Consider the following 27,995-nt stretch of genomic DNA (forward strand, 5'->3'; position numbering starts at 1 on the left):
GGCGGAATACCGAACGGGGCGCGCTGCGGGCTTCTTTGGGATGATGCCGCGGCTGGCGGGCGGTGGTGCTGGAGGGGAACCGTTCGCGGGTCATCCCGCCGGCAGTACGCGCTGCGGTGCGGGCCTCTGGTCTGCGGGACATGGGCCCGTTCGGCAGCGGCGATGCTGGCGGGAAATACGCTGATTGGGACCGATACCGAGCCCGAATGGAGGGGTGAAGGATGGGATGCCGATGGGACGCTGGCGACAACTGGCATCCTCCGCTGCCGCCCCGCAGTGTACTTCTTCTCTCCAGGGCCTGCCCTCAGAAGCCGCGCCGCCACGTGTTCAGCGCCTTCAACCCCGCCAACCCCCTCACTTAAACTAAACTTCACTTTAATTTTTTGATTTATCGATGATGATGATGTGATTAGAGTGTGCTGTAAAAGACATATCATAAATATATATTAGATAATATAGGGAAAAAGAAAATGTAGGAAAAGAAAGGACTTGCAGGGCACGGTGTGTAAAACAAAAAAAATAACGATCCGCTGAATGTTGCGAAGAATGGTACGGACTGTAAAGAGTTTTTTTTTTAAAAAAATTAATGTAATAAATTAATTGTGTTTTTAAGGATATCGGAGCTTGAACTTGGGAAAGAAGAAGAGCTCAGTGGAAGGAAAGTACTTAATTAGGCGATATCAGCATTCCCTAGGTACCGTTTGGTTCGGGTATAAGATAGAACTGCTAGTTCCAGGGATAGGTATAAATGTTGGAACTAGCTAGAACTAGTGTATTTTTGTGTTTGGTTGAGTATTAGATTTGTACCAGGTATAAGAAAAATAGTGTTTGGATGTATAAGATAGAATAAGAGGAATAAAGTATGAAAGGAATTAAAAATAGGTAACAAAAATTAATTAAATAAATAATGAATTACAATATTGTTAAAAAACATTACTAATTATTTAATGAATATTTTTTTGTCAACTTGCGCTCGTTAGAATTAAATTATACTTCTCGAAAAAATAAATTTAAACTTTTATACTGCAATAAGATTTATAACAAACTTACCAAATTAATAACTATAGTAAAATAAAGAAACATTCAAACCTTTTCATACACATGTTATATACCATTTGTTACAAACACTGTCTTTCCACCTTTTACATACATTTCAATCCATATTGCATACAACATATTAATAATCATATAAGAATATTTCTAACCATCTTATTAAATATTTAACACAATATAGACTATGCTACAAACTTTACGAAACATTGACGATAAAACAATACAAAAGACAAACCATCCGTTAGCATACATTACAAAAGCGTAGCAGACATTAATAAGTATGCAATAAAAGCAAAATATGTCTACATATTTTATATAAACACATATAATTAGCACACATGAAAGCAAACTCATTTAATACAATCCAATGCAAACGACACTCCCAGATAATTAACTTCTACTATTCCATAACTGGTCTGTAATACTAGTGCGAATATCGTCGCCCCGATGTGACTCCGATGTGGCGGCAAAGCCGAAATCCCCAAGGTCTTCTTCGTCATCTTCAGGAGACGGTGGGTCAAGCTCTTCAGTAAAATATCTATCAGCTCCGTGATGTCGACGAATAAAGTTGTGTATGACACAACATGCCATAGCAATAAGACATTGAACTTTATAGGGAATGGAGTTGCAATATTTAGAATCTTGAAACGCTTCTTCAATATGCCGAAAGTCTTCTCTACTACATTTCGTAGTTGAGCATGCCGATGATTATACAAGTCTCGCGGATTGCGATGTGTGCGGCCACGGGTATTACCCTCAAATTAACTAATATGGTATCTCTCTCCGCGATATGGCGCAAGAAATTTATCAGTATTAGCATATCCAGAATCTACCAAGTAATATTTGCCTGCGAATATAGTCGAGAAATGCAAGTTCGCAAATTTAAATATAAGATCATTCAAAAGTAACATGCATTATAATATTTTAACAAGTAAATAACCGAATTATACCTTCGGGAATAGTAAACCCTCCACTTTCGCATGCCGATCTTAATACTCTCATATCAGCTGCTGAACCTTCCCATCCTGTGCATACAAATAGAAATATATGATCAAAGGATACAGCAGCCATCATATTCTGTGATGTAAATCCTTTGCGACACCTAAATCGTGGTTGCTTGCTCTTTCGGACAACCACGGGAATATGCGTACCGTCCAATGCACCTATTGCATTCTACAAATCACCAAAGCTCATATTATACAATTAATGCAAAATATAAAGTAACATATAAGGCTGGAAAATATATTAGTTATACTCAACCTTGAAAGGATGGAAATTCGGATTATCCCTAATTCTTGGATGTACTGTAGTATAACTCGGTGGCAGGGTTACATAATCATCTTTCAGCATAACAATTCCGCGAAGAACATTATTAAAATGTCGACTAATAGTTTCACCAGAATGTTGAAAAGTTTCTGCCAGTACCCTATTTGCAACTCCATGGCCTACGCAGAAAAGAAAAATTGCTAACTGTTCGTCAGCTGTCATATTTCTTGTGCTAGTTATCAGCCCTCTTCCAACAAGCTCATCACGAAGCGCAATGAATATAGTGGTCGTCATTCGAAAATGATTATACCCTCGATCAGGATGACCATTCAAAATATCACAAATGAATTGATGGCCAGTGAATGGCCTGGTACGACATTGTCGCTTTTGAGATGTATTACTATATGTCAAGTATCCTTGATTAATGAGCACTACAAATACTTGCTCCCAATAAGCATCCTCTTCGTCTAATATTGTCATCATATTGCTTATCACAGGTGAAGAAAACATAGTTGAATATAATGACATTGTGAGTACGGCTGCAAAAACATAATATTTAGTACCTCAGTTATGACATCATGTGAAAGATAAGCATTACATAATAGTAAAATCACGACTAAATCGTACGAGTACATAAAGTCAACAACAACATAAGATAAATGCAACGAGTAATGCAGGCATATCGAAATATGTTACCACTGCATCTAAAGCCTACTACGAGTACATAGAGTCAAGTATAATAAAACATACATGCAAAGAGAAATAGCAGCATCATGAAACATACAAACAACTGCGTCTAAACCGTACACGAGTACATAGAGTTCTAAAAAACATAAGAGGAAGAGCAAAGAGTAATCCTAACATAACCAAACATAAAGTCATCTCAATCGTACCACCAACAGTAAAGTCGTCTCCTACAAGTCTGGAAAATATTGCTTGTATATGTTATTTTGCGATGCAACTTGCCGGTCAATCCACATACATGCATGCTCATCCAGCATCGTCATAAACATTTGACGATTCTTATCCTCTTTTAACACATCAGCCGCTGTCATATAGATCTCTATCTGTCAATCCAGGTAGATGATAGAATCTGCCTATTGCATTTGTTTTTTCGATCTAGTTTGTATGTTTGATATCTGGCTAATTCCGCATCATCGCAAACCTCTCGAACTAAATCGTTCTGTGTTTCCCGCTTCGCTACCTTTAGCTTCGCTCACTTTGGATTCACTTGGTTTTTCAATTTATTTTGTTTCTGTCGTCCTCGACGAGTACATGCCTTTGTTCTGTGAGATTGTAGCTGTGAGAACGATCCGCCCTCTTTACTCGTCCCAGACGGAGTTCCAACATCTAGCATTTCCAGTCGTACACGAGTAGGGATTATCCAGTTGCTAGAAGAGCGTTGTTATTAGTACTCGCTTTACTGATTGGCATAAGAGCGCAGAGCCGTATGACCCTCCGTCTTTCGAAAGCCTTGTTACCATTGAATCAACATCTCTCATCCAATATCCCTTTCATCCTCAACCAGGAATAAATGAGAAACCTCTATCTTAGGCTAGCCATTCATTGTCGAGAAACATATCTCTGAAGTCCATGTTGAACGGGCTTTCAGCTAAGAACTCAATGGCCATTCATTTAGCTTGGAAATGGTTTACTCCTAACATCTTGCATACGCCGATTCTCCTAGAAACATCATTTAGTATTAAGTCATAATATGAATAAACTATATATCCATATTAATAAAAAGCATGAATATTGCTAGGTCGTTAAATTGTCAGGCCGGCAATTACAGTCCATACACTTCGACACCACAGCTGAATATTGCTAGGACACGTAATCCCATCTCCCATCCCCTCTATATAAGACAGTTGACAACATGAACATCTCTTTAGCACTCTTAGCCCGATATCGTTATTTGGCCCTTGTCAAGCATATTGGTCCTATTTGCTGAAACATATTATTCATCCAAGAACTTGTAGAATACCATTGTATCTTCACTAAAGCTCGCTTCTTCTAGTTAGACTACGCATAGGTCAATCATACTCATCAGCTCCATTTGAGTTCCGCCTTGCAAGATTAGGTATCGCAATCTCCTACTACTTCAACGTGTAATTTTGAAATGTGTGTGTTCAAAACACACACCTTTCTTAATAGTCAGATTAATGGATTCTGCGAGGCAGGCATCTGTGCAAACAAATAAGCAAATTCATTACGTAACTACATCTTGCATAATTCTGTTTGTCCACTTCACACTAACGACGGACAATATCATACTGCATTACGTCCAAGAATCTAAATAAAACGATACTGCAAAAATCTGAAAAATTAGCACTAACTAAGCATATATTCCACTTTATCCAAACAGATTGACGACTATTCAAAGAAACATAAGTTTTTTGAACGTATGAATGAACTACAACGAAGGCATTTGACAACTATAAACTGATATGAATCGAAAAGGATCTTGAAAAATTGTATAATGAATAGAAATCGCATCTTTTTGTGATATTCGGGTCATGTGACAAAATTCTTTCAAGGAGCATGGGGGCATTGATTTGTAGAATCACTCGCCATCCATCCTAAGCAACTTAAAACCGTCATCATCGCCAATACAATCTTCCGCATGCTCATTAAATCAAACACTGTAATCATATTCCAACAAGCATCATTCATTCCGGCAAACAAGCAACATAATCATTTTACAACATAGCTCGCACACAGTTTACTTCTCTAACCTGACGGGCATAAACTCAGCATATACTGCATAATCCGAATATATGAATATTTAGATGCTAGCTGCGATTTGATGAACTGGTTACTCATAGACTAATATCCTCTAATCATACAAAAAGTTAGACAAACTTGATGTAGCAAGAAATTGTAAAAGAACAACCAAACTTAACGCCAACACGGTTAAATCAAACAGGGATCGCACAAAGCAGCGGATATCAACACCCCCCACGTCTGCCTCGGCAATAAATACATGCAAAGTGAAAAAAAAAAAGGTTCGGCATAAAAGATCTACATAGATCATCAGCAGCTCGGCGGTATCGAGCTAGGACTGAATAACCGAGTGTACACACTATCCAATTAGCAATACGCATGCAGAGGGGATAGCTACAATGAAGAGAGAACACCCTACAGACCGAAATACGATGCCTACGACCGCGTCGACCAAAGCCACAAAAGCATATCAAAGAGGAAAACACAATAAAAATTTTTTTGGGAATATAATACTAGATTCTAGTAAACTCTCTGTTAGGTCACATCCAATAGGCCAAAATCAGAACACGATCTCTCGGCGTCGGCCACGCGAGAGTAAATCGAAGCGCGCCGCAGATCGAGTGAGGCAACGAGGTGCGGAGGAGGAAGCGGATCTTCTCGATCGGCGACGCACAGTAAATCGCGGAGGGAAGAGGGCTAGGAAAGGGGATCAACGACTTCGGAGAGTCACACGGTGCAGAGGAGTCAGATGAGGTAGCCGGCCGAGCTCCGGTGGCACCATATATGTCGCCGATCAAAGCCGATCAAAACCGATCAAAGCCGCACAGTGAACCAGAGGAAAGAGGAAGCGGAAAGAGGATCAACGGCTTCGGAGAGACAGATGGCGCTGAGGACGAAGATGAGGTAGCAGTCCGAGCTCCGGTGGCACCAGATCTGTCGAAGAAGGGACGGGGATCGCCGATCGAAGCCGCACAGTAAACTGGAGGAAAGAGGAAGCGGAAAGGGGTTCAAGGGCTTCGGAGAGACAGATGGCGCCGAGGAGGAAGGTGAGGTAGCCGTCCGAGGTCCGGCGCCACCAGATCTGTCTCGAGGAACGGACGGAGATCGCCGAGAACGAAGCCGCACAGTAAACCGGAGGAAAGAGGAAAGAGGGAGAGGAAAGGGGATCGAAAAAATCGGAGAGAGAAAGAGAGAGAGAAGGGGAACAGCGGTCGTATTCCACCCTCGGGTGGGAACAACTGTTCCCACCCGTTAGCGGGTTATCCTTGGATAACCCGCTAAGGTGGGAACAGCTGTTCCCACCTTAGCCTATTTGTGTTTGGGAAACTAGGGGGAATTAACCCCTTATTCACCCCCTAGTTCCCCAACCAAACGGTACCATAGAAACCAGCTAGAAATTAAATCGTTTGATTAGTAAACAAGTCGGACACGAGCTGCTTGCTCGTGTTCAACTTGATAACAGCACTAATATATATATATTATATTTATATAATTTTATATTTTATATTTTATATCTATATATATAAATAAATAATTATATATAATATATATTTTTATTATCTAATTTTTAATCTAATTTAAATATAAAGCTCAATTTAATTATAAAAAAATTTATTTATAGGAACAAAATTTAATAAATAAAATCTCATAAATTTATTTTTTATATATATTTTTAAAATTTTGTTTAATTTGTTATATTTCCTGAGTCTGCTCGTCCGGAGACTGATAATAAATAAGTCGAATATGAATTGAACTTTTCAACTAAGATACTTTACGCTAGTGTTCCGCTCGACGGCACTAGGGGTGTAAANTATGAATGGTGAATGTATGAATGTATGGTAATTTCTATATTCATATAGTTGTGGTTGTATCCTGTTTGTACTGTTGTACTTGTGCGACGCCGTGCAAATACAGGGGAGACTCTGTCCGTGTGAACAGTGGAATCTCTGTATTTGTGGCGGGTCTGGCATACTCTGGGGTCAGGATTTCAAAAAAAAAAAAAAATTCAGACGCTTTCCCGCTATCTTTTAAGCTCAAAGGGACCCCGGGGCGTGACAGCTTCGAAAGGCGTTGGTTGAAGATTGAATGCAGACATTCTCTCTCCAATTATCCCTTCTTCCTCACCAGGAGATGATGAGGAAGAGCTATCTATCGTAGGCGCTGAGGCCATTCTTGTCGAGAAACTATATCTTCCTGTAGCCGTAGTCTTTGCAGTAAGAAACTCAATGGCATCATAGGCTGGAAATGGTTTATCCCTACACTTCGCATACGCCGGATTCTCCTGAACACAATTTAAGGTAAATATTATTAAATAAGTATTATTCTACTGTAATAAGAAGTTGAAATGAAAGTCGTTAAATTGTACCGCAATTATTGCATCCCAGTCACTTTCATCACCAGCCGTGGGAATGTTCTGGACAGTATCCCATCCCCATCCACTCTTATTTGCAAGACAGTTGTACAACATGAACATTCTCTTTAGCACTTTTAGCCGATTCTTTATTTGGTCCCTTGTCAAGGTCATATTGGTCCTATTGTTGAAATCAATTATTATTCTAATATACACAACGTTTGTGAATGACCCATTGGTGTAGTTTCCTAAAGCGTGTTCTTCTGTCAGTAGACTAAGCATGGTTGCATCCATACTATCGGTCCAATTTGGAGTTCGCTTCCACGATTGGTTATGCAATCTGCTACTACCTTCCACGTGTACATTTTGGAAATGTGTGGTTTCAAACACCACACCTATCTTATGAGCAGACTTAGATGGTTTCTTGAGAGGAGGCTTCTGTGGTTCAAATAAATAGCAATTCATTGCCATACCATTCATGTGGTTTGACACAATTCTGTTTGTCCACTTTCACAACGAGGACAATATCATACATGCATTACGGTCAAGAAGCTAATAAAGATAGTGAGAAATCTATAAAAATTGCACTAGCTAAGCATATTTATGTTCCACTATATCCAAACATATTGAAGACTATTCAAGAAACTGAAGTATTTAAAAGTTATTATAATAAAATACAAGTGAAGGCAGTTGACAACTATAAACTGATTATAATGAAAGGATGCAGTTGAAAGATTGTATAATGAAATAGAATCGGTATCTTATGGTGTGATATTGGGTCATGTGGCTCAAAATGATTTTCAAGGAGCATGGGGGTGCATTGATTTGTAGAATCATGCCATCCATCTAATGCAACTTGAAACTGTCATCATCGCCAATACAATCTTTCGCATCCTTCATGTAAATTTAAACAACTGTAATTATATTCCCACTATATCATGCATTCCGGCAAACAAAGCAACATAATCATTTTACATACATGCTGCCACAGGGTTCTCTTCTCTACCGACGGCATAGACTCATCATAAATGAATATCACATATGGATAGAATTTTAGCATGCATAGCAGTAAATCATATATCCTCTAATTATACAAAAGCTTAGAGCAAACTTGGATGTTAGGGCAATGAAATCTTGGTAAGACCAAACCTTATCGTACCACGGGTTCAGAATGAACAGGGGATGCACAAAAAGAGGATTTCAACACCAAGCGGCGTCGCCGTGCATAGAAAATACCTGCAAAAGTGGAAGATAAATGGCTCGGGTATAATTAGATCTACAAGATCTGCATGCAAGGCTCGGCCTTATCGAGCTAGGGACTGAGGAGGACAGTCGTACAACACTCCTAGCTGCAGCAACAAGCAATGAGAGAAGGGGGATAGGTACAGATGACCGGAGAGAAGCGAGACCACAGACCGGAATATGCGCTACTGGCGGGCGTCGAGCGAAAGCCACAAAAGCATACAGAGAGGGGAAAAAGCACAGAAGAGGAATTTTTGTGTAATACAATACTAGATCTAGTAGTTCTCTTCTGTAGGGTCGAGTCCAAAGGCGTAAAATCATACCGATCGCCGGCGTCGGCCAACCCGAGGAGTAAGACGAAGGCGCGCGCGGAGGAGGTGAGGCAACGAGGTGCGGAGGAGGAAGCGGATCTTCTCGATCGGCGACGCACAGTAAATCGCGGAGGGAAGAGGGCTAGGAAAGGGGATCAACGGCTTCGGAGAGTCAAACGGTGCCGAGGAGTCAGATAAGGTAGCCGTCCGAGCTCCGGTGGCACCAGATCTGTCGAAGAAGGGACGGAGATCGCCGATCCAAGCCGCACAGTAAATCGGAGGAAAGAAGAAGAGGAAAGGGGATCAACGGCTTCGGAGAGACAGATGGTGCCGAGGAGGAAGATGAGGTAGCCGTCTGCGTTCCGGTGGCACCAGATCTGTCGAAGAATGTCCGGAGATCGCCGAACGAAGCCGCACAGTAAACCGGAGGAAAGAGGAAGAGGAAAGGTGATCGACGGCTTCGGAGAGACAGATGGTGCCGAGGAGGAAGATGAGGTAGCCGGGGGCGCTTCGGTGGCACCAGATCTGTCGAAGAAGGGATGGAGATCGCCGAACGAAGCCGCACAGTAAACCGGAGGATTATAGGGGAATAAGCGTAGTTCCTGCCTCGGGTGGGAACAGCACCACCCGTTAGCGTGTTATCCTTGGATAACCCGCTAAGGTGGGAACAGATGTTCCCACCAAACCCAATTTCTGTTTGGGGAACAAGGGAGGATTAACCCCTTATGCACCCCCTAGTTTCCCAACCAAACACTGCCTTATTACTTTTTCTCTCTCCTTTTTTTTCTCTCGTTCTTTTTTTTCTCTCTCCGAAGAAAGCAGCGGAGGCGGAGGTGAAGGCGAAGGCGGAAATAGCCCATCTCGCCTCTGCCCCGCACGCCTTCGCCCGTGCACTCCAGCCCTCCTCGCCTTCGACCCTGCTGAGGCCACGTGGCCACCCTTCTTCTCCACTAGGGCATGGCGACGTTGAGACGCAGGCTCTTCTGCTCGACGTCGTCGGAAGCGGCGAGATCGCCTCCGACGACGTCACAATAGTTGCGATAGAAAGAAGGGAGAGGTGGCGACAAAAAAAAAATTATAGAAAAAAATATGAATAATAAAAAATTAAAAAATTTATTTTTTTCCTACAGAAAAAATTAAAAAATATAGGAGAAGAAAAAAATGATGAAATTGCACTCTTAAAAAAATTACACTGTTTTTAAAAAAAAAATTTGCACTGTTTTAACGAAAATTGCACAATTTCATATAGAAATTACACTCTTTTAAAATAGACTATACACTCTTTAGGCCAAGATTTCACCATTTACGAAAATTTTACACTATTTCTTTTTTTATATTTTTTTTTCTTTTTTCTTCTAATCCAAAACTCAAATTCAACTAAAAATCCAGCATAAATAGGAAGAAAATTAACCGCTAATCCCAATTCCACTCCGAGCAAATAAAGAAAACAAAAAGAGGATCACGTACTCGGCGAGATCCCCGAGCTGGTGCAAGATCCCAACGAGCCCCGCGACGGCGGCCCTATCGAGAAGCTCTTTTGGCTTCTCCCGCTTCGCGGTCCCTCTGTAGAGCTCCCGATCTCCCAACCCTTACTCGTTCCGCACCTCAAACCGCACCGGAGGCATCTTCCCCCTTCCCCTCTCCCCTTCACCGCGGAGCTCGAGGAGACGCCGATCGCGATCCGGATGGGCCGAGAGCTCACGCCAGGGCTCCCATGGCGGAGGCCCGCGCTGTTATAGGAAGAAGACTCGGCTGGCGACGGCGATAGCGACGGAGACGGTGACGGCGACGGCGATGGCGCAACCTTCGCACGAGCGCGCGAGCACCGCACTAGTTGAGAAATCCCATGTACTCATGCTTCTTGATNCACGAGCGCGAGAGCGCCGCACTATGTGAGCTTTTTTGTTTTTTCTCACTTTTGGGTCACTCTCCAGAGTCTGGGAGTATCGTTGTCAAAGAAGAAAAAGAAGAAGAAGAAGAAGAGAAAGAGAAACAAAAAAAAAAAAGAAAAGAAATAGTGCAATATTTTCGTAAATGGTGCAATCTTGGCCTAAAGAGTGTAAAGTCTATTTTAAAAGAGTGTAATTTCTATATGAAATAGTGCAATTTTTATTAAAACAGTGCAAATTTTTTTTTAAAACAGTATAATTTTTTTTTAAGTGTGCAATTTCATCATCTTCTTTCTTCTCCTATATTTTTTGATTTTTCTGTAGGAAAAAAATATTCTTTTTTTTTTTATTATTCATATTTTTTTCTATAAATTTTTTTTTTGTCACCGCCTTCGACCACGTCTTGGCATTCTGATGCACGGTGGAGGAGAAGAGTCTGCGTCTCGATGTCGCCGTGCTCTAGTGAAGAAGAAGGGTGGCGACGTGGCCTCAGCAGGGTCGGAGGCGAGGAGGGCTGGAGTGCACGGGCGAGGGCGTGAACTGCGGAGGCGAGGCGGGCTGTTTCCGCCTTCACCTCCGCTGCCTTCTTTGGAGAGAGAAAAAAAAAGAGCAAGAGAAAACAAAAGAGGAGAGAGAAAAAGTAATAAGAGTATTTTGATCAGTTTGCTGAAATTTCGGCCCGAATCTTCAAAATCGAAAAAAGTTGTCCACTTTTGCAAAAGCCCAAAATTAGTGAATTTTTTATGCAAATTGGCCAATTTATATTAGTTTAAATTTTATCCTATTATAATTTTATCCATTTATAATTGTATCCAATTTCCAGTTTGCTTTTTTTTAATACCAAATTATTAAATATAAATATCACTCATCAAATTACTATAAATATATAACAATCAAATATTATCTAACCAATCTATTGTATTAAAAAACTAATTACGTTTAAAATATTCAATTAAATTTAGAATATAATAAAAATATTAAACTTAGCTTTTATATTTTATAATAACAATATATTATATTATTTTGTAGAGATTGGGAATTTTGTGGGACGGGGAGTACGATCCCTATCCCGCTCCGTCTCCGCGAGTGAAAGGGGAATTTTTCTCCGGATAAACTTCAAATACCACTCATGTGGTTTCGCACTTTTTTACTCTAATATCATGTGGTTTAAAGCGTATTAATTTAGTATCATATAGTTTTATTTTTCACTTTTTTTCAGTTCATCCATTAATATTTTGTTAAATTATATACAAAAAATTTCAGATATCCATCTAGATTTATCGAATATTTACTTTAGTACCTTCTAATTTTAACTTTGTTACTGATTTAACGAAAAAAAAATAGTGAAAGAGATAATAAAACAAATAAAATTACAAAATATTAAATTAATACACTTTGAATTATAGAGTACTTAAATAAAAAAAAGAAAAATAAAACCACAAGAATGGTATTTAAAACTTTTCCTTTTTTCTCCCTCCCAGTTCCCACGGGACAAAATTCTCTCCATTCCTGTCCGAAGCGGAGTCTGGAAATATTACCATTCCTACAACTGGGTAGTGCATACAGCTTAAAAAAAAAAAAAATGTAAATATTATCTTCTTAATATTCTTATTTAATATTAGAGAAATACTTTAATTTGAGTTCCCTATTTTGGCATTTACATGTAAAAGGTGAAAGAGTTATAATAGAGTTTAGAGTTTAGGGTATAATGATATTGTTTAGGATTTAATAATGTGTTTGGAACTCAGTAATTAATATTTAGGATCCGTTTAGTTCGGGAATAACGAACATTAAGATAAATATTTTTTACTTCTGGGATAACTTGCTTTTTCAGCAAGGAATAAGAGTAAAATTGTATCATTATTAATATTGTAGGGTATCTTTTTATGTTATTATGTTGTTCATTATTTGTTTGTTACATGATATAACAAGGCGTTATGGACACGGATACGGACATAAGACACGGGACAAGAGACACAGCAAGTCAGGAGCTTCTAAAAAATTAAGACATGAATACAATATGGAAATCTCTAACAAAATATAGTATTATTAATATAATAATATACATTTATTCTATATAAAATAATAATTTTGCTAAAATATTATTATATTTCTCATACAAATAAAAATTAAAAAAATTCTTATTAATAATTCATATATTTGAAGAAAAAACTTTGCCATCATGCATAATTTGTTTATATTGTTCAAAAGAATTTGTATGTATTAATAGAAAAGCAAAAAATATTTATCATCTTATTAATAATTCATATATTTGAAGAAAAAATTTCGCCATCATGCATAATTTGTTTATATTGTTCAAAAGAATTTGTATGAGAAATATAATAANTCTTATTAATAATTCATATATTTGAAGAAAAAATTTCGCCATCATGCATAATTTGTTTATATTGTTCAAAAGAATTTGTATGTATTAATAGAAAAGCAAAAAATATTTATCATCTTACATTATAGCCCAATTTACATAAAAATTTACTAATTTTGAGATATGCAAAAGTAGGCCGTTTTTATGGATTTTGCAGATTCAGATCGAATTTTACAAAAACTGACCAAAATATCTTTATTCTCTTTTCTCTCTCTTTTTTTCTCTCTCGTTCTCTTTTTTCTTTCTGACTCTCCTCCACCGCCTTCGCGGCTCTCCATGACGGTAATGAGCGCAACGCCGCATCCTCTTTCTCCGTCACCGCCTTCGCAGCCCTGTGCGACTATGAGAGAGCAACGCCACATCCTCTTCCTCCGTCTTTACCAGCGCAAGCATCGACACCGGCGCCGGAGGAAGAGGATTCTGAGAGCGCGCGGGTGAGAGTGGAGCTGACGGACGCGATGAGATCGTGGACAAGGCAGTGCTCGTTGTCACCCATGAGGGTGAGGATGAAGACGTGCCTGTATTCTCCAAGAAGCGCTTTCGGCAAGGGCAGTGGCTGCGGTAGAGGGCTAAGGAGAGTTCGCAATAGTAAAAAAAAGATGCAAATGATAGAAAAAAAAGAAATAATAAAGAATAAAAAAATAAAAAAATTCTACAAAAAAGACGAGAATTAGAGGAAAAAAGAAAAAGATGAAGTTGCACTGTTTCAGAAGAGCGTTGCACTATTTTAGATAAAAATTAAACTCTTTGAGACAAAAACTATACTCTTTGAGATGAAAATTGCACTCTTTAAGTGAAAGTTATACTATTTTTCTTCCTCCTCCTTCCTTTTCGCTTCCTCGTGCTTCTTCTGCGCTTATCTCATTTTCGTCCTCCACCTCCACCTCCACCACAGCAGATCCGCCACCCATCAAACCCACCTCTGAGAACCTGCCATTGCCACCTCCGCCGCCAACGACGAAAAGGACGTGTTTCTCGGCGCCGAGAAGCTCGTCGGCAAGGAAAGGGAGACACGGCCCATTGCGCCCACTCGAGGACAGCAACACACGAGGTGGAGACGAAGGAGAGCGCAACGACATTGGAGAAGAGAGCAGGCGAGGAGGGTGAGGTCTCCGCTTCGGCCCGCCCTCTTCTCCGACATCGTCATGCTCTTCTCTGTCTCCACCATGCTCGTCGCCATCCTCGGGTGCACTGAGAAGCTCATCGGCAAGGAAAGGGAGACACGGCCCACTGCGCCTACTCGGGGACGACGACGCATGAGGTGGAGACGTAGGAGAGCACGGCGACACTGGAGAAGAGTGCCGGCGAGAAGACTGAGGTGTCCGCTTCGGCCCGCCCTCTTCTCCGGCATCATCATGCTCTCCTCTGTCTCCACCACGCTCGTCGCCATCCCCGGGTGGAGCCGTGGGCCACATGCCCCCTCCTTTGCCGGCGAGCTTCTCAGTTTCGCGAAGCGCTTCCTCTTCATTGTTATTGGTGGTGGCGGGGACGGCATATTCCCATAAGTGGGTTTGGTGGGTGGCCAATCTGTTGCGGTGGAGGTGGAGAGCGAAGAGGAGATGGGCCCATAAGAAGCATGAGGAAGCGAGAGGGAAGGAGGAGAGGGAAAATAGTATAACTTTCACCTGAAGAGTACAACTTTCATCTAAAAAGTATAACTTCATCTAAAGGAGTATAATTTTTGTCTCAAAGAATATAATTTTTTGTTTACAACAGTGCAACATTACTATGAAATAGTGCAATTTCATCTTGACAGTGCAACTTCATCTTTTTCTTCTTTTCTCTGTTTCTTTACTTTTTTATAGAAATAATATTTCTTTTAGATTTTTATTCTTTATTCTTCTTCTTTTTTTTCCTACTCTCTGTATTTTTTTTCGCTATCGCAATCTCTCCCTCTCCCTCTACTGCAACCACCGCCCTTGTCTGTAGCGCTCCTTAGAAAAGCGCAGGCGCGTCTTCGTCTTCACCCTCAGGAGCGACAACGAGTACTGCCTTGGCTACGACCTCATTGCTTTTGTCTGCTCCGCTCTCAGCCGCGCTCGCTCTGAGTCCTCCAACTTCGGCGTCGGCATCAATACCGGCACCGATGAAGACAGAGGAAAAGGACGCGGCGCTACCCTCGTTACCATCGTGAAGGGCCTGGAGGCGGTAGAGGAGGTTCAGAGAAAAAAAAAGAGAAAAAAGAAAAAACCTAGAGAAAAAAAAAAGGAAGAGAGAATAAGGAATAAGGATAATTTGGTTAGTTTTTTAAAATTCAGTCCGAATCTATAAAATTAAAAAAGACAGCCTATTTTTACAAAATCTCAAAATTAGTGAATTTTTTAGACAAATTAGCCTACATTATATATGCATAGAAAAAAAAATAAAAAAAAAATTCTTTTTTTAATAGTGGCTTTGCTCTCGTATCACCATCAACAATAGAAATGAACCCAGAATTTTAAATATGCTGTTTGGTTAACGTCGCTTAGGAGTTTTCTACATTTGATACCATGTAAAATCACTCCAACAAAGAGGCCAAACATCAATCTTCAAAGGCTTAATTACATTGTACTAATTAAAGTCATATTTTTATTTTCTACACCGTACTTTTTTTTTCAAAAATGCCACTAAATTATTTTTTTGGTCAATCTTTACTGCAAATAAGTAATAAATCTCTACTTTTAGATAGAACTCAACAGTTTTGTTAGAAAAATGACCTATTTATTTCCGTGTAGTATTTTTCAAACATCGCAATGAGTCGACTACGATATATTTTTTGTAATTCCACCAAAAAAGAATAAACATATTCATATACAATTTTATCCCAATTCTATTTTGGCCACTTTCTAGTCCCATTGGAGAACGTAAAGTACTAAAGTAGAAGCATAAATGTATATGCTAATTTTATTCCTACTTCGTTTTGTCAAATAATAATCGATGATCCTCCATAACAAAAGAGCTCTAAAAAGATTGCTATTTGCCCAATTACATAATAAATCAATCAACTATACTTTGGGGTGCATTTATAAATTCAATAATCTAGTTCGCAAACTTTTGTACTGGAATTGAGCTAGAATCAATAATTATTGAAGTATGAGTGCTCTCAATATTTTCACGTTATTTTGAACAATTAGGTATTCATATCAATAATTGTCACCATTAAATATGGTTTATAACTTGTGAACTTTCTATATATAAATCAAATTTTCATTGAAGTTTGTTGACTTTCAGACCACCTGATTAATAGATAAATGGTATCGAAAAATCACGCAATTTGATTTGTGAAAAATTAACGAGTAAATCATATTGAATTGTGGCGATTGCTGATCCGGATATTGCATTATCGAAAAATGGCATAAAAATTAGTTGTGACCTGAGAAGATATAATTCTGCCTCTAGAAATGACATCTTAATCCTATATGAAGTTAAAATAAAATTAGTGAGTGATAAAATAGTCATCTGAAAAAGAAAATTTGGATAATTAGAATAACAATTCGGCCAACAAATGCTAATAACTTTACCGTTATACACGGGGTGTTTGATTCCACGTAAAAGTGTGAAAATTTATTTTTAGTGGGAAATAATTTCCGATGAAAAAGTAATATTATATTTTGTGGTGTTTGGTTAGCAAAAAGTTAAAAACTAATTTTCAATCATACTTAACTATCTGGTTTACCAAAAAAATCAAGAATGCATTCGTTATGTTACCAATGTGGCGTAAACAACCAATCAAATTGTTTTGCTTGGTTCACCCGTTTTATTATGATTATTAAAAATATATTCCTATTGTACTTTTTACTCAAAATAAAAAATATAATTAATTATTGATAGATAATATGATGTGACTGATGCTTAGTAGATTTTTTTTTCCGGTTTACAGGAAAACAAATTAGAAAAGCTATTTCCCTTTTTTATTTTCTGTTTTTAATTTGATGGGATAATTTATGATCCAAGAATCTCTTGTTAGAAGTGTGAGTGAGATCACCACCCATTAAGTCAGGGGCCGAGCCATTGTGGTGCCCACAGTTGCCATGGTCTCTCCTAAATGTTTTAAAATTACAAAAAAGTCATTTATAATAAAAATTAAAATATTATAAATTTTAATTTTAGGGGGTCAAATTAATTTTTTTAATAAAATTTGTGTTTTAATTTCTTTTCGAATTTCTTGACCCTTTTCCGTCAACTCTTAGAGTCTTGTTTCTTTTTTAGCATATTATTGTTATTGTTGCTAGTAATAACTAGTCAGTGAATCCAACAAATTTTTTTTTTACTATCCAAGTTCGAATTTTTTTCCTATCAAATCTATATCTTGACCCCCTCGAATCTTAATTTCTGACTTCTCGCTGCATTAAGTCAATGCGTGAAACATGCAAACGTATGTTGAGAATTTTAATCATAATAAAATAGCTATCAGGTTCTAATAATAAAATTTTGCCTATTATTAAAAAAAAATATATGCTCTAGCCCAATATCCAGTAATATCACAATATTAATATTAGTTTAATAATAAATAAATTCAGGGGCAGAGAACCGTCTAAAATAACCAAATCATACAGTAAAATACAATATGATATAATTGTTTAATAATTATTTTAAAAATTAATTAATACAAATTTGTACTTATCAAACCAACATATATATTGGTTATTAATTATTATATTCTAATTCCATGTTAAATAAAAGGTAATACTAGTTAACGGTTTCATTATTACGGTGGTATTATATTATTTTTTATATATTATATTTGTTAGATGTCTAGTATTATTGTAATGTTATTATTCTATGATTCGAAAAATATAAAGAAATTAATACTTTCGATGTTTTGATTTTTGAATCAAGAATTATGAAGTTAGAATGATAATAATCCTTGATGATTCTCTTATTAAAATTTAGTAATCCTCCTCTGCAGTAATAATATTAATTAAATGACTAAAAAATTTAAAATATAAATTCAAAACATCGAAAGTTCTCTTTCCCGTGGCGTGGGCCCCACTCAAGTGAACTTTTCGTTTTCTGTGTACAATCACAGGAAAGATCGTTCCTCTCAAATAAATTATTATTCTTATTAAAAAAGAATTTTGAAAATCAATTTGTAAGTTACAGTCAAACCAAATAGGTATTTAACCGGCTTAAACTATTGACTCAAAATTCTTCAATAAGTGCTTAGCTCTGATACATCACTGAGTAATGTTTTCTCCTTTTTTTTTTTCCCTTTTTTTTGAATACAATTAATATAAAACAACTGAAATATTATTATTACAGTTAAAAGACTTAAATAAACTCTTTTTGTTCATAACTAGATTTTCTTTACCGTCCTCAAATACACATACTTGTCGTCCTCAAATAGTATCGTAATATTTTTTTGTTTCTTTACCGTCCTTGCAGTTTTCTTCCATTCTACTAATTCCAGAAAGCTTCCCAATGACATCTGAGATAATATAATAATAAAATATAAGAATCAATATAATAGATACACATATTAAAAATTAAATTTTAAAAATTAAATATTTGATGCATGTAATAATTCTTACCTACTAAATATTTGTCATCAGCGACATTACCAAGTATTTGACCGTTAGATTATTGATTTCGGAAGCAATAATTTTAAATAATCAATTATCTGGCAATACGAAATTTGAGTTTGACCCTTTTTTCGCAGCTAACCATTTCAAATAATTCGCAACAGATCATTGCTTATTTCGCAACCAATAATTTTAAATAATTAATTATCTGTCAATACGAAATTTGAGTTTGCAACAGATTATTTCCACTGCGAAAAAATAATTCGCAATAGATTATTGCGTATTTCGCAACCAATAATTTTAAATAATTAATTAAACCAATAATTTTAAATAATTCGTAACCAAATATCCATATTTGAGCTTGACACGTGACATGCAAGCATATAGAAAGCCACGTGTCAGCTTCTCACATAGGATTCATTAAGGGTTCTACTTTTATATATAGTAATAGAAGAGATTTTAAAAATATTATAATTTTATAAACAATTTTTTAAATATTAGGCCTAATTATGCCACACAGGTAAGACAAATAATTTACCGTTTTATTCAAAATATTAAAAGTATGAGCAATACAAGTCATACACTCTAACCCATCTAAGTTGGGAATTTTTTTCACTAGTTATATCAATGTGACTAGTAAAATTTATTTCACCGTAAAAATAGGATGTATATCATACAGTACTCCGTTTGAAGATTTTCATAAAAACGATGAATCTTTTATCGTTTTTAGAAATAGTGTATGTCTACTGAGCTTGAACTTAGAGAATTAATATTTTATATAATACAATAAATGATTTACAATTTTTAGAATAGATAAAAGTATAATTTTAGGGAGAAGAAAAGTTTTATTGGCTTATATTTTTACTTAAAAATATCTGTACACTTGGTTATCAAAAATGTGTGACGGAAACATTCACAGGGACGGAGTCGTGATATTGAGATACTTGAGGGACTATCAATGCATTTCACCATCGTTTTTATATAAGAGTTAGTTTCCATGGAATAAGGAGTCGTGCATCCTCTCTGTAAGCTCGCCTCGCGGGCATTTGTTTCCATCTCTCTCTCTCTCTCTCTCTCTCTCTCTTCATCCAGAAGCGTAGCAATGACGGTGGCGACGAAGAAGGTTTCGGCGGCCTCCGCTAGGGCTCACACGCGCAAGCACACGCCCTCCTCTTCTTCCTCCGGTAACTCTCTCTCTCTCTCTCTCTCTCTCTCTGTGGGGTGTTGATAGGTGTTGAGGGCATGATACATCCGATCGATTCGATTCGATCCATGTCCATTTGTGATGTGTTTGTTTGTTCGTTTCGTTGTTTCCTCGTTTGATGCGATGCGGAGTGATTTGAAAGCGATCGTCGTGATCTCGTCGTTTCGTGAAGAAGTGCTCCTGTTCGATTTGACTTTTTTCGATTTTTCTTTTCCCTTTTTTTTTTTTGATGAGTTCGAAATCTTCGCGTCGGATTTGCTTTGGACGGAGGTCTCAAGGGCGTTTGATTTTTCTAAGTTTTTTTTTTTGTAACTTTTTTTTTGGGTTTGGTTTGATCGATGTAGATGATTTTTACCTGATATGATAGGTAGTTTCCATTCGATGTGTGTTTTTTTTAAATATACTTTTATTTTGTTCCCCTTTTTCTTCGTTGGATTTTGGATAGTAATTAATGTTAGCAACATTTATTAATGTCTAAAATTCGTCATGTAGATGATCCGTCCAGAGTTTAGAGCGTATTTGACGGTTGAAGACCAAACAGTGGATTGAGAAAATTTGTGGGATCCTTTTTCCCCAGGCTGTGGGCACCTGAATGATTATTTGTTCTTTTTTTTTATATTTTGCGTGTGTTGTAGCACTTTATCATCTGCATATAGTTTGATTTAGATAGTTTTTTTTTTTTTGTTGTGTGTTTTTTTTTGTTAAATTAGATTTAGGTGATTTGGATCACGGTTTGTGTTACTTTCACCCCGTGTTTACAGTAAAAAAAAATATATATATTTCTTTATGAAAGTCTATTTATAGGTTCAACGATTGGTCTTCTTCCGACTTGGCGAGGTTTTTTAACTCCCCGAAGAGCTAAAGTAATTTATTTATTATATGTAGCATGTTCAGTTCAGATACAATAACGTGCTAGTGCCTGATGAATGACCTATTATAATTATTAATTATAATTATTATTTTTTAAATCTGCTATGTAGTGTTTGACTTTCCTCTTTTTTTTTTGGTTTTTTTTTTTATCAAGTACTAGAAATGGTTGATGCGTGATTATAATTACTTTGACAAACTGTTTCGATTGTAGAGTTGACTAAAAAATTTTGATTTTATTTTAAGAATTTGCTGATAAATTTGGACTTAGTAATCTGCCATGAATTTTTCTTTTTTTTTTTTATTTTTTCCTTTTTTTTGTCACGTGACAATCGTGGGAGAGAATGAGTGAATTATTGGGATTGATTCTCTGACCACTGCAGTTGCAAACTCCGCTGAGGGTCCACAGATGTTGGCCACTTTTTTTGGGAACTCCCTAATAAAAGAATACTTAACACATGCTCTCCTTACACCCTCTTAATTTCAATTTCTTGTTTAGTCCTGCTTTTCTGCTCCTGTAGCTCCTTCCCTTTTAGCTTCTTGCTCTTTCTCTTTTTCCTTTTTCTTTTTTTCTTTTTTTTTTTTTTCTTTTTGTGGATTTAGATGTAGATGCCCTTTCTCCATTCTTTAGTGCCCTTTTTTTGGTACCTAGGGTCCTATTGAATAGGATAGGATACAGCAATAATAGGGGAGGGGAGAAGGTATTGTGGCTTGTGAGTTTGGGATGATTGAATCCGGTCATATTAATTAATCCTGTCGAGATGGGATTATTGAATACTACCTGAGATGTTGGAATTGGACAGGAGCGGGTTTTAGAAAAGTTTAGTTGTATATACCACCAGATCCACCCCGTACTCATCATGGTCACTGACACCTCCGAGTCGTTAAACCCTCCCTCTTCTACAATACCTCTCTCCCTTTTGCTCATCCAATCCATTCCTCGGTGCCAAAGGTAGGCTTGAGGTTTTGCAGGTAGAATTCATTTTATTGATGATGGACAAAATTTTAAGCCTGCTTGTTCTAACATGAGTTGGCGGTGAACTTGCCTTAGGAAAACAATAGAAACAAAATACAAAGTGTTTTTCCTGGAATTTTAGGAAAACAATAGAAACAAAATACAAAGTGTTTTTCTTGGAATTTTATAAGGAACTTAAAACACTAAGGGAGTCAAGTTCTACTAGCATTCTTTGATGAAAATTGATGAATTTCAAAAGTTTGAAACTTATGCAGCTTGAAATTTGGATCCATGAGATGAATGATCGGGTGTCATTCATAGTTAATTCTGTCAATTCTTAGAGTAATTATGCTGTGGTTGTCATCTTATTGACTACCAATTGTATTGAGAATATATTTTTGGGGTGTGTTTGGTTCGAAGTCGGAATCGGTATCGGAATCGGAATGAGAATAAGTTGGAATCGGAATCGAAATGATTCATTGTCTCTTTTTGTTTGATTCGCCATCTGAATCAAAATCGGAATCAACCATTCCTATTGTCGGTGTTTGGTCTAGATAGATATTAGAAACGTAATCAAATTAATATGTTAATTTTATCTTTATAATCTATTAGTTCAAATTCAAACTGAAAATTAAATATTAAAAATTTGCATCAAAATTTTAAAATGATGTCAAAATTTTAAATATAATTTTTTAAAAAAATTAAAATTTGAAATTGAACAAATAATTCAAAATATAAAACTAAATTTCGATTTGTTCAAATTCAAACTTAAAATTATAATTTAAATTTTAATGTGAATCTATAAATTTAATTTAAACTTTAAATAAAATTTGAATAAAACTTTAGATTTTAAATTAAATTTAAATTTAAATTTAAATTCAAATTAAAATTAACATTTATAAATATAATTTTTAAACTTAAACTTATATTTTAATTAAAAAATAAACTTAAAAAAGTTAAATTTAATCTGAACAAATCCATTCCGCCCGGATTCAATTTTCAATCCGGCCTTTTAGTCCAGATTAGAAAAGGGGGTAATTGGGGGATTCCCATTCACCCGGAAATCGGAATCGAAATGAAAATTCCGCATATCAAATACGGACAAACGGATTCGTCCATTCCGATTCTAATTTTAGGATAAAAAAGGACAAACAAAACACGCCCTTTATTTCTTGTAAAGCGACCAGTGAAAAGGAATATAAGAATTCTTGATCTCGCAATTATTACTGCCCCTGTCATTATTATTGTTGTTGGACTGTAGTTAATAGCAATTTTGTAGTCTTTGTAATCTTTTCATAGAGAGAACAATAAAATAATCCGTAATTATCTCCATGCTTTTCGTTGTGTGGCCTATATCATGGGCCCAAAGTGCACCACTCCTGTACCTTGTTTTACTTCCAATATACTAGAACCATTTAGGTTTGCACCTCGTGGAACTCAGAAAACGTAATAGAGAAATTATAAAAAAGAACTAGTAAGGCTCGATTGTTGCTATTTTTGGGCTATTTTTGGGCTGTAGAAAAATAAATAGGGATGTTGTTTTGAAATGGTTTAGAAATTTATTTGGTTATTTATTTCTTCTTTATCATTCTTCTCCCTCTTTTTTCCTCCCATCTTTGAATGTTCAGAAGGAAAAGCTGCTGTGAAATAATCCAGCTGTTTATCCATTTATTTTTGCAGAGTTGATCCATGTTGGATTTGATTAAAATTCCCTTTTTTCCCTGCTAGATTTTAACATTTAGAGTCAGATCTGAATAATTATGTTCGCTCCTGTATTGACCCCACTATACATTGGTTAGGACCTCTTTTTTAGCAGGGCTACATCAAAATTGGTGTCTAAGCAAAACTTTAGTGCGAGCAATGAAATCGCACTTCAAAGATTATGAAACAATGATGTCAAACTGTCAATTCTATCATGACACATTTCAATTATTTTAAGCGGCAGAGTTTGTGATTATATAAGGATGTCATGTGTTAAGATTAATATCATAAAACCCTAAGCAACCGAAAAGCCTAGGAAACTTCAATTTATATGATATAGAGCATATGGTACAAAATTATATGATACAAATAAACACCCATGTACATGTGTGCATATGTGCAGGTTATGTAGGTTAACATCAAGAATAATCACTCGGAATTACTATGAGGAAGCTGGATTGCAGTTTACGGAGTGCAAAAAATAGTTTCTTTGTGCAGCTTTTGATCAGACAATATGTGTTAATGATCTTATCAGATTAAAGTTATAGCAGTGACTGCATGAGATTCTGTGCAGCAGCAGTAAACAGAGGAGAAAATATGATGAATTTAGAATTTAGAATTTAGAAGTTGTTGAATTTAGAAATGCCTGACTGCTTCTTTTAACAAATGAAAACGGAACGATAAAAACAGCAACTGATGAGAAGGATCTTGTAACGTTGTTTGGCAATACTTTAATCAATCTTGTCCTTCAAGATTTTGATTTTCTTTTTTCCCTTTTATTTTTCAGGGACGTTTAAAAAGCTTTCATTGGTTCTATTGGTGGCCTCAGCAGCATTAACCTATCAAGCAATTCAGCCACCACCACCAAGGATCTGTGGATCACCAAATGGCCCTCCTATTGCATCAACGAGAATCAAGCTCAAGGACGGAAGGCATTTGGCTTACTTGGAATCTGGTGTGCCAAAGGAACAAGCAAAACATAAGATTATTTTTATTCATGGCTTCGACTCTTGCAGATATGATGCAATGCAAATTTCCTCGGTGTTGAATTGCTCCCCCTCTCTTTTCTTGGAGAAATTATTGCCTGCACTTGGTGCGCAATGTCATCTCGTGCACTGCCTAGTGATCCGCCCTTTGTCCCTTCTCATACTGCGATCCCAACCGTCTAATGTATTACGGCCTTTTCTTAATTTTTCTTTTAGGCAGTGAAAATGTTCGCACACTGCCTAAACTATAGTGTATTTCGAAATGGATGCCTCAACTTTGAAACTTTTAATTCAGTCGCTAACCTTTCATTATTTTGGGTCTCGAATCGTCTCCGTCAGAACCTGCATAACTTAATGGTTTTGATAAAAAATGTCACAGAAAATTTCATTGAGTAACATAATAATGAGCTAGATGCTGCCGTTACATTTTTTTTTTTTCTAAGTTGTTGGATAAAAAGTATGAGATGCAATGGAGGGCGGACCGTTGGGTAGTGCATCGGCTGAAGTGGGGCACCTCATGCAGGCAATAGTTCTTTCGTTCCTCAAGTTCTGACTCTATATTTTACGTAAGTTAATATGAAATCACATTATAATTTCAGCAAGTGCTTGAAGAGTTCGGGATCTACTATCTCTCCTTTGATAGACCTGGGTATGGGGAGAGTGATCCTCACCCGAAGAAGTCAGCCAAGAGCATTGCTTTTGATATTGAAGAACTTGCTGATCAATTGGGACTAGGACCCAAGTTCTATGTTGTTGGATTTTCTATGGGAGGAGAAATTGTTTGGAGCTGTCTGAAGTACATTCCTCATAGGTATGTCTGCATCAATCTTTCCGCCTTCAGTAATAGTCTCTCTCTTGCACCATATATTTATTCTGTGAATCCTAATTTCAGTTTGTACATTATAAGAAGTCTTCAGTTAGAACTTAGGACAGTTTCTAACCTCTACGGATCTAAATGGCATTCTCTTTCCTTTTCTTGTCTGACTAGATTGTTATGAATCTGTTTTAAGAAAGATGTATTTTATAGGATTTTTGCATTTATACCTCTCAAAATGTGTATCTGCTTGTATACTGCTCAAAATGTTGTGATTTGTGCCGATAACCTCAGAAATATCCCTTATTTAAATGTATAACCTCCAAAGTTAAGAGTTACACTCTTACCCTTAATAATAGACCGAGTTTTCTTTTCCTGAGAGCTTTGCACTTGAAAACCTTGCATTTCACGTAATGAAAAGGGGCCATCAAATAAGTCCGACAAGTGGGCAATGTTGGGGTGAACTAAAAAAGTTTGGATAACAATGCCATCTATAAATCAAATTATTTCGTTGATTGGGTTTCACTTGACTCTCTATGGCTCCCGAGAGTAGCTCTGCTCACTGGAACACTTAGAGGAGCTGACCAATGGTCAGAATTTCTTTGAATATGTCCTTGAGTATATTCGAGACTTGAGCAAAACCCAGATTGGTTGCCAGAGTTTCACCCTAGAACTAAGATACTTTGTGTAAAAGCTCTCAAGCTATGGCAAATACATGCAAATATGGAGTATTTCAGAGGTTATACGTGCACGTCACAGCTTTTGAGGGGTATATATGCAAATATAGCCTGCGTTGACAGGGTATAGATGCCAACCTTAAATCTGAAGGTTATGTATGCAAGCATCTGTATCCAGACCAGTATGTATCCTAAAATCCCTACATGACGGATGTGAATGCACTTCTATCTGCTTTCCTTTTGGTCCGATCGAGTACTTCTATTTTTTTTGTCTTTTTTTTTTTTTNCTATTTATATTAAAGAGATGGGGAGAATTTTTTTTTTTTTTTTTACTTTTACAGGCTTGCTGGTGCTGCATTACTAGCTCCTGTTGCTAACTATTGGTGGGATGGTTTTCCTTCCAATTTATCTAAGGAAGCTTATAATCAGCAACTTCCACAAGATAAATGGGCAGTTGGAGTTGCTCACTACGCCCCTTGGTTGACTTATTGGTGGAATACCCGAAAGTGGTTCCCTGGTTCGAGTGTTATAGCTGTTCGATTCGATATCTTCTCTGACGAAGATAAGAAGATTTTACCCAAGTTAGCTGCTAGAGGCCCTTATATGGTACGGTGTTGTAATCTTTTACTCCATGTTATTTTCTTTTTGTCAGTTCCGAATTTAATGGATAAATATCTAGGCAAAAAGCACTGGTGAGAAGATAGTAATTCAATTCTTTTAGGCTTAAAGCCATGAATACATTATCTTTATTTTATATTACTATAGAAGCTCTCCGTGCTTTACGGAAGATAACACTTTAGGCTCCTATCTTTCACATGTATGATTTAGAATCACAAATCAGAAGAATGAGACGTAAAAAAATTTAAGAAAATTAACTTGGTTCATGCTTTACCCAGCGTTCACATTCTCGTTCCCCTTCATCGAGTTCATTTTTAGCGTGCAATGATCTTTGTTCCTTGAGAAACATCTGTCAATGTGCATGCATTATGTTGATTTTGCTGAAATAGTTCTGTTTGGGAGAGAAACGACTACAGTTCCAAGATTTATATTACTGATTTAAACAGATTCCTAACCATGAAAGTTTCCTCAGGTAATATCAAACAAATATGGTTAAATCCAAATAGTTTTAGCTTCTGGTTTCTTACTAGAACTGACCTAGGAAAAGATTCTGTCAGAAGGGCATACAGTTAGTTGCATTCATTAAACTATTTCTATATGCTATCTCGCCACTCGATACGATCCATTTTAAGTAACCACTTTTGGCCCTATGTGTGATTGGGGTACTCAAAAACATATAACCATGATCTTTTTTTCTTTTTTTTCTTTTTTTCCTTTGTGCATTCTTTCCAGGCACAAATAAGGCAACAAGGAGAATTTGAATCGCTTCACCGTGACATGATGGTGGGCTTTGGGAGCTGGGACTTCAGCCCAATGAACCTAACCAACCCGTTTCCGAACAATGAGGGCTCGATCCATCTATGGCACGGTGCGCGGGATTTGATCGTGCCGGTTAGCTTATCGCGTTACATTTGTGAGAAGCTACCGTGGGTCCATTACCACGAACTCCCGACGGCCGGCCACATGTTCCCTGCGGCAGATGGAATGGCTGATGTTATTGTGAAGGAACTTCTGACCAAAGATTAAGTAGTATACTTTGTTTCCCTCTTTTATCTTTCTTATTAGCTTTTTTTATATTTTTTTAGCTTCATGCTTAAATAATAGGTGAATGTTCATAAATTTGCTTAAATAATAGGTGAATGTTCATAAATTGACTAATAATGTCCTTTTGAATTTCTCCCTTTTTTTTTTGGGTTTTGAAATCATCACTCTTTCAGATCGAATGTGTTTAATGTTGAACCTTTCTTATGTGAGTTTTACAGGGCACAATGGATCATCATGGTTTTCAGGAAAACAAGTTCCTGTTAGTAATTTCACAATGTGATGATTCTGTTTGGGTTGTGGTAGATTGATTAGATCCCTTTAGTTTTTTTTTATTCAATTTGTGTCATAAAACTGAATCAGTAGCATAGAACTATAGCATATTAAAGCAGGATAGTAACATTGTGGGGTAA

The 27,995-nt window shown here is 36.9% G+C and overlaps 2 protein-coding genes across 3 annotated transcripts; one reads left to right on the forward strand and one right to left on the reverse strand.

The window, feature by feature from the left end:
• Window positions 1,333-9,300, reverse strand: LOC109725462. 2 transcript variants are annotated; one of them, XM_020254656.1, is made up of 4 exons: window positions 8,959-9,300; window positions 2,314-2,858; window positions 2,004-2,226; window positions 1,333-1,900 (listed from the first exon to the last, which is right to left on the reverse strand). In XM_020254656.1, exons 2-4 carry the CDS (start codon window positions 2,845-2,847, stop codon window positions 1,815-1,817), a joined length of 843 nt encoding a protein of 280 aa, XP_020110245.1. In that variant the 5' UTR covers window positions 2,848-2,858; window positions 8,959-9,300; the 3' UTR covers window positions 1,333-1,814. The 2 variants fall into 2 exon arrangements, with proteins under 2 accessions (XP_020110245.1, XP_020110243.1); XM_020254654.1 differs by lacking the exon at window positions 8,959-9,300 and adding an exon at window positions 3,213-3,369.
• On the forward strand, window positions 19,763-27,743 carry LOC109725978. Its single transcript, XM_020255392.1, has 5 exons — window positions 19,763-19,903; window positions 24,234-24,487; window positions 25,032-25,243; window positions 26,265-26,529; window positions 27,274-27,743. The coding sequence occupies exons 1-5, from the start codon at window positions 19,822-19,824 to the stop codon at window positions 27,565-27,567; spliced, it is 1,107 nt and encodes a 368-aa protein (XP_020110981.1). The 5' UTR covers window positions 19,763-19,821; the 3' UTR covers window positions 27,568-27,743.

The sequence above is a fragment of the Ananas comosus genome, linkage group 20 (assembly GCF_001540865.1).
Source record: "Ananas comosus cultivar F153 linkage group 20, ASM154086v1, whole genome shotgun sequence".
In the NCBI taxonomy this organism is placed as follows: domain Eukaryota; kingdom Viridiplantae; phylum Streptophyta; class Magnoliopsida; order Poales; family Bromeliaceae; genus Ananas; species Ananas comosus.

Excerpts from the sequence above, each read along its gene's own strand:
- LOC109725462 (XM_020254656.1), bottom strand. The coding sequence starts at position 2,847 with ATGTCATTATATTCAACTATGTTTTCTTCACCTGTGATAAGCAATATG. Across the intron at positions 2,227-2,313 it reads CGAATTTCCATCCTTTCAAG|AATGCAATAGGTGCATTGGA; the intron begins GTTGAGTATAAC and ends GGTGATTTGTAG. Across the intron at positions 1,901-2,003 it reads AGGGTTTACTATTCCCGAAG|GCAAATATTACTTGGTAGAT; the intron begins GTATAATTCGGT and ends CTATATTCGCAG.
- LOC109725978 (XM_020255392.1), top strand. The coding sequence starts at position 19,822 with ATGACGGTGGCGACGAAGAAGGTTTCGGCGGCCTCCGCTAGGGCTCAC. Across the intron at positions 19,904-24,233 it reads GCCCTCCTCTTCTTCCTCCG|GGACGTTTAAAAAGCTTTCA; the intron begins GTAACTCTCTCT and ends TTTATTTTTCAG. Across the intron at positions 25,244-26,264 it reads CTGAAGTACATTCCTCATAG|GCTTGCTGGTGCTGCATTAC; the intron begins GTATGTCTGCAT and ends TTACTTTTACAG.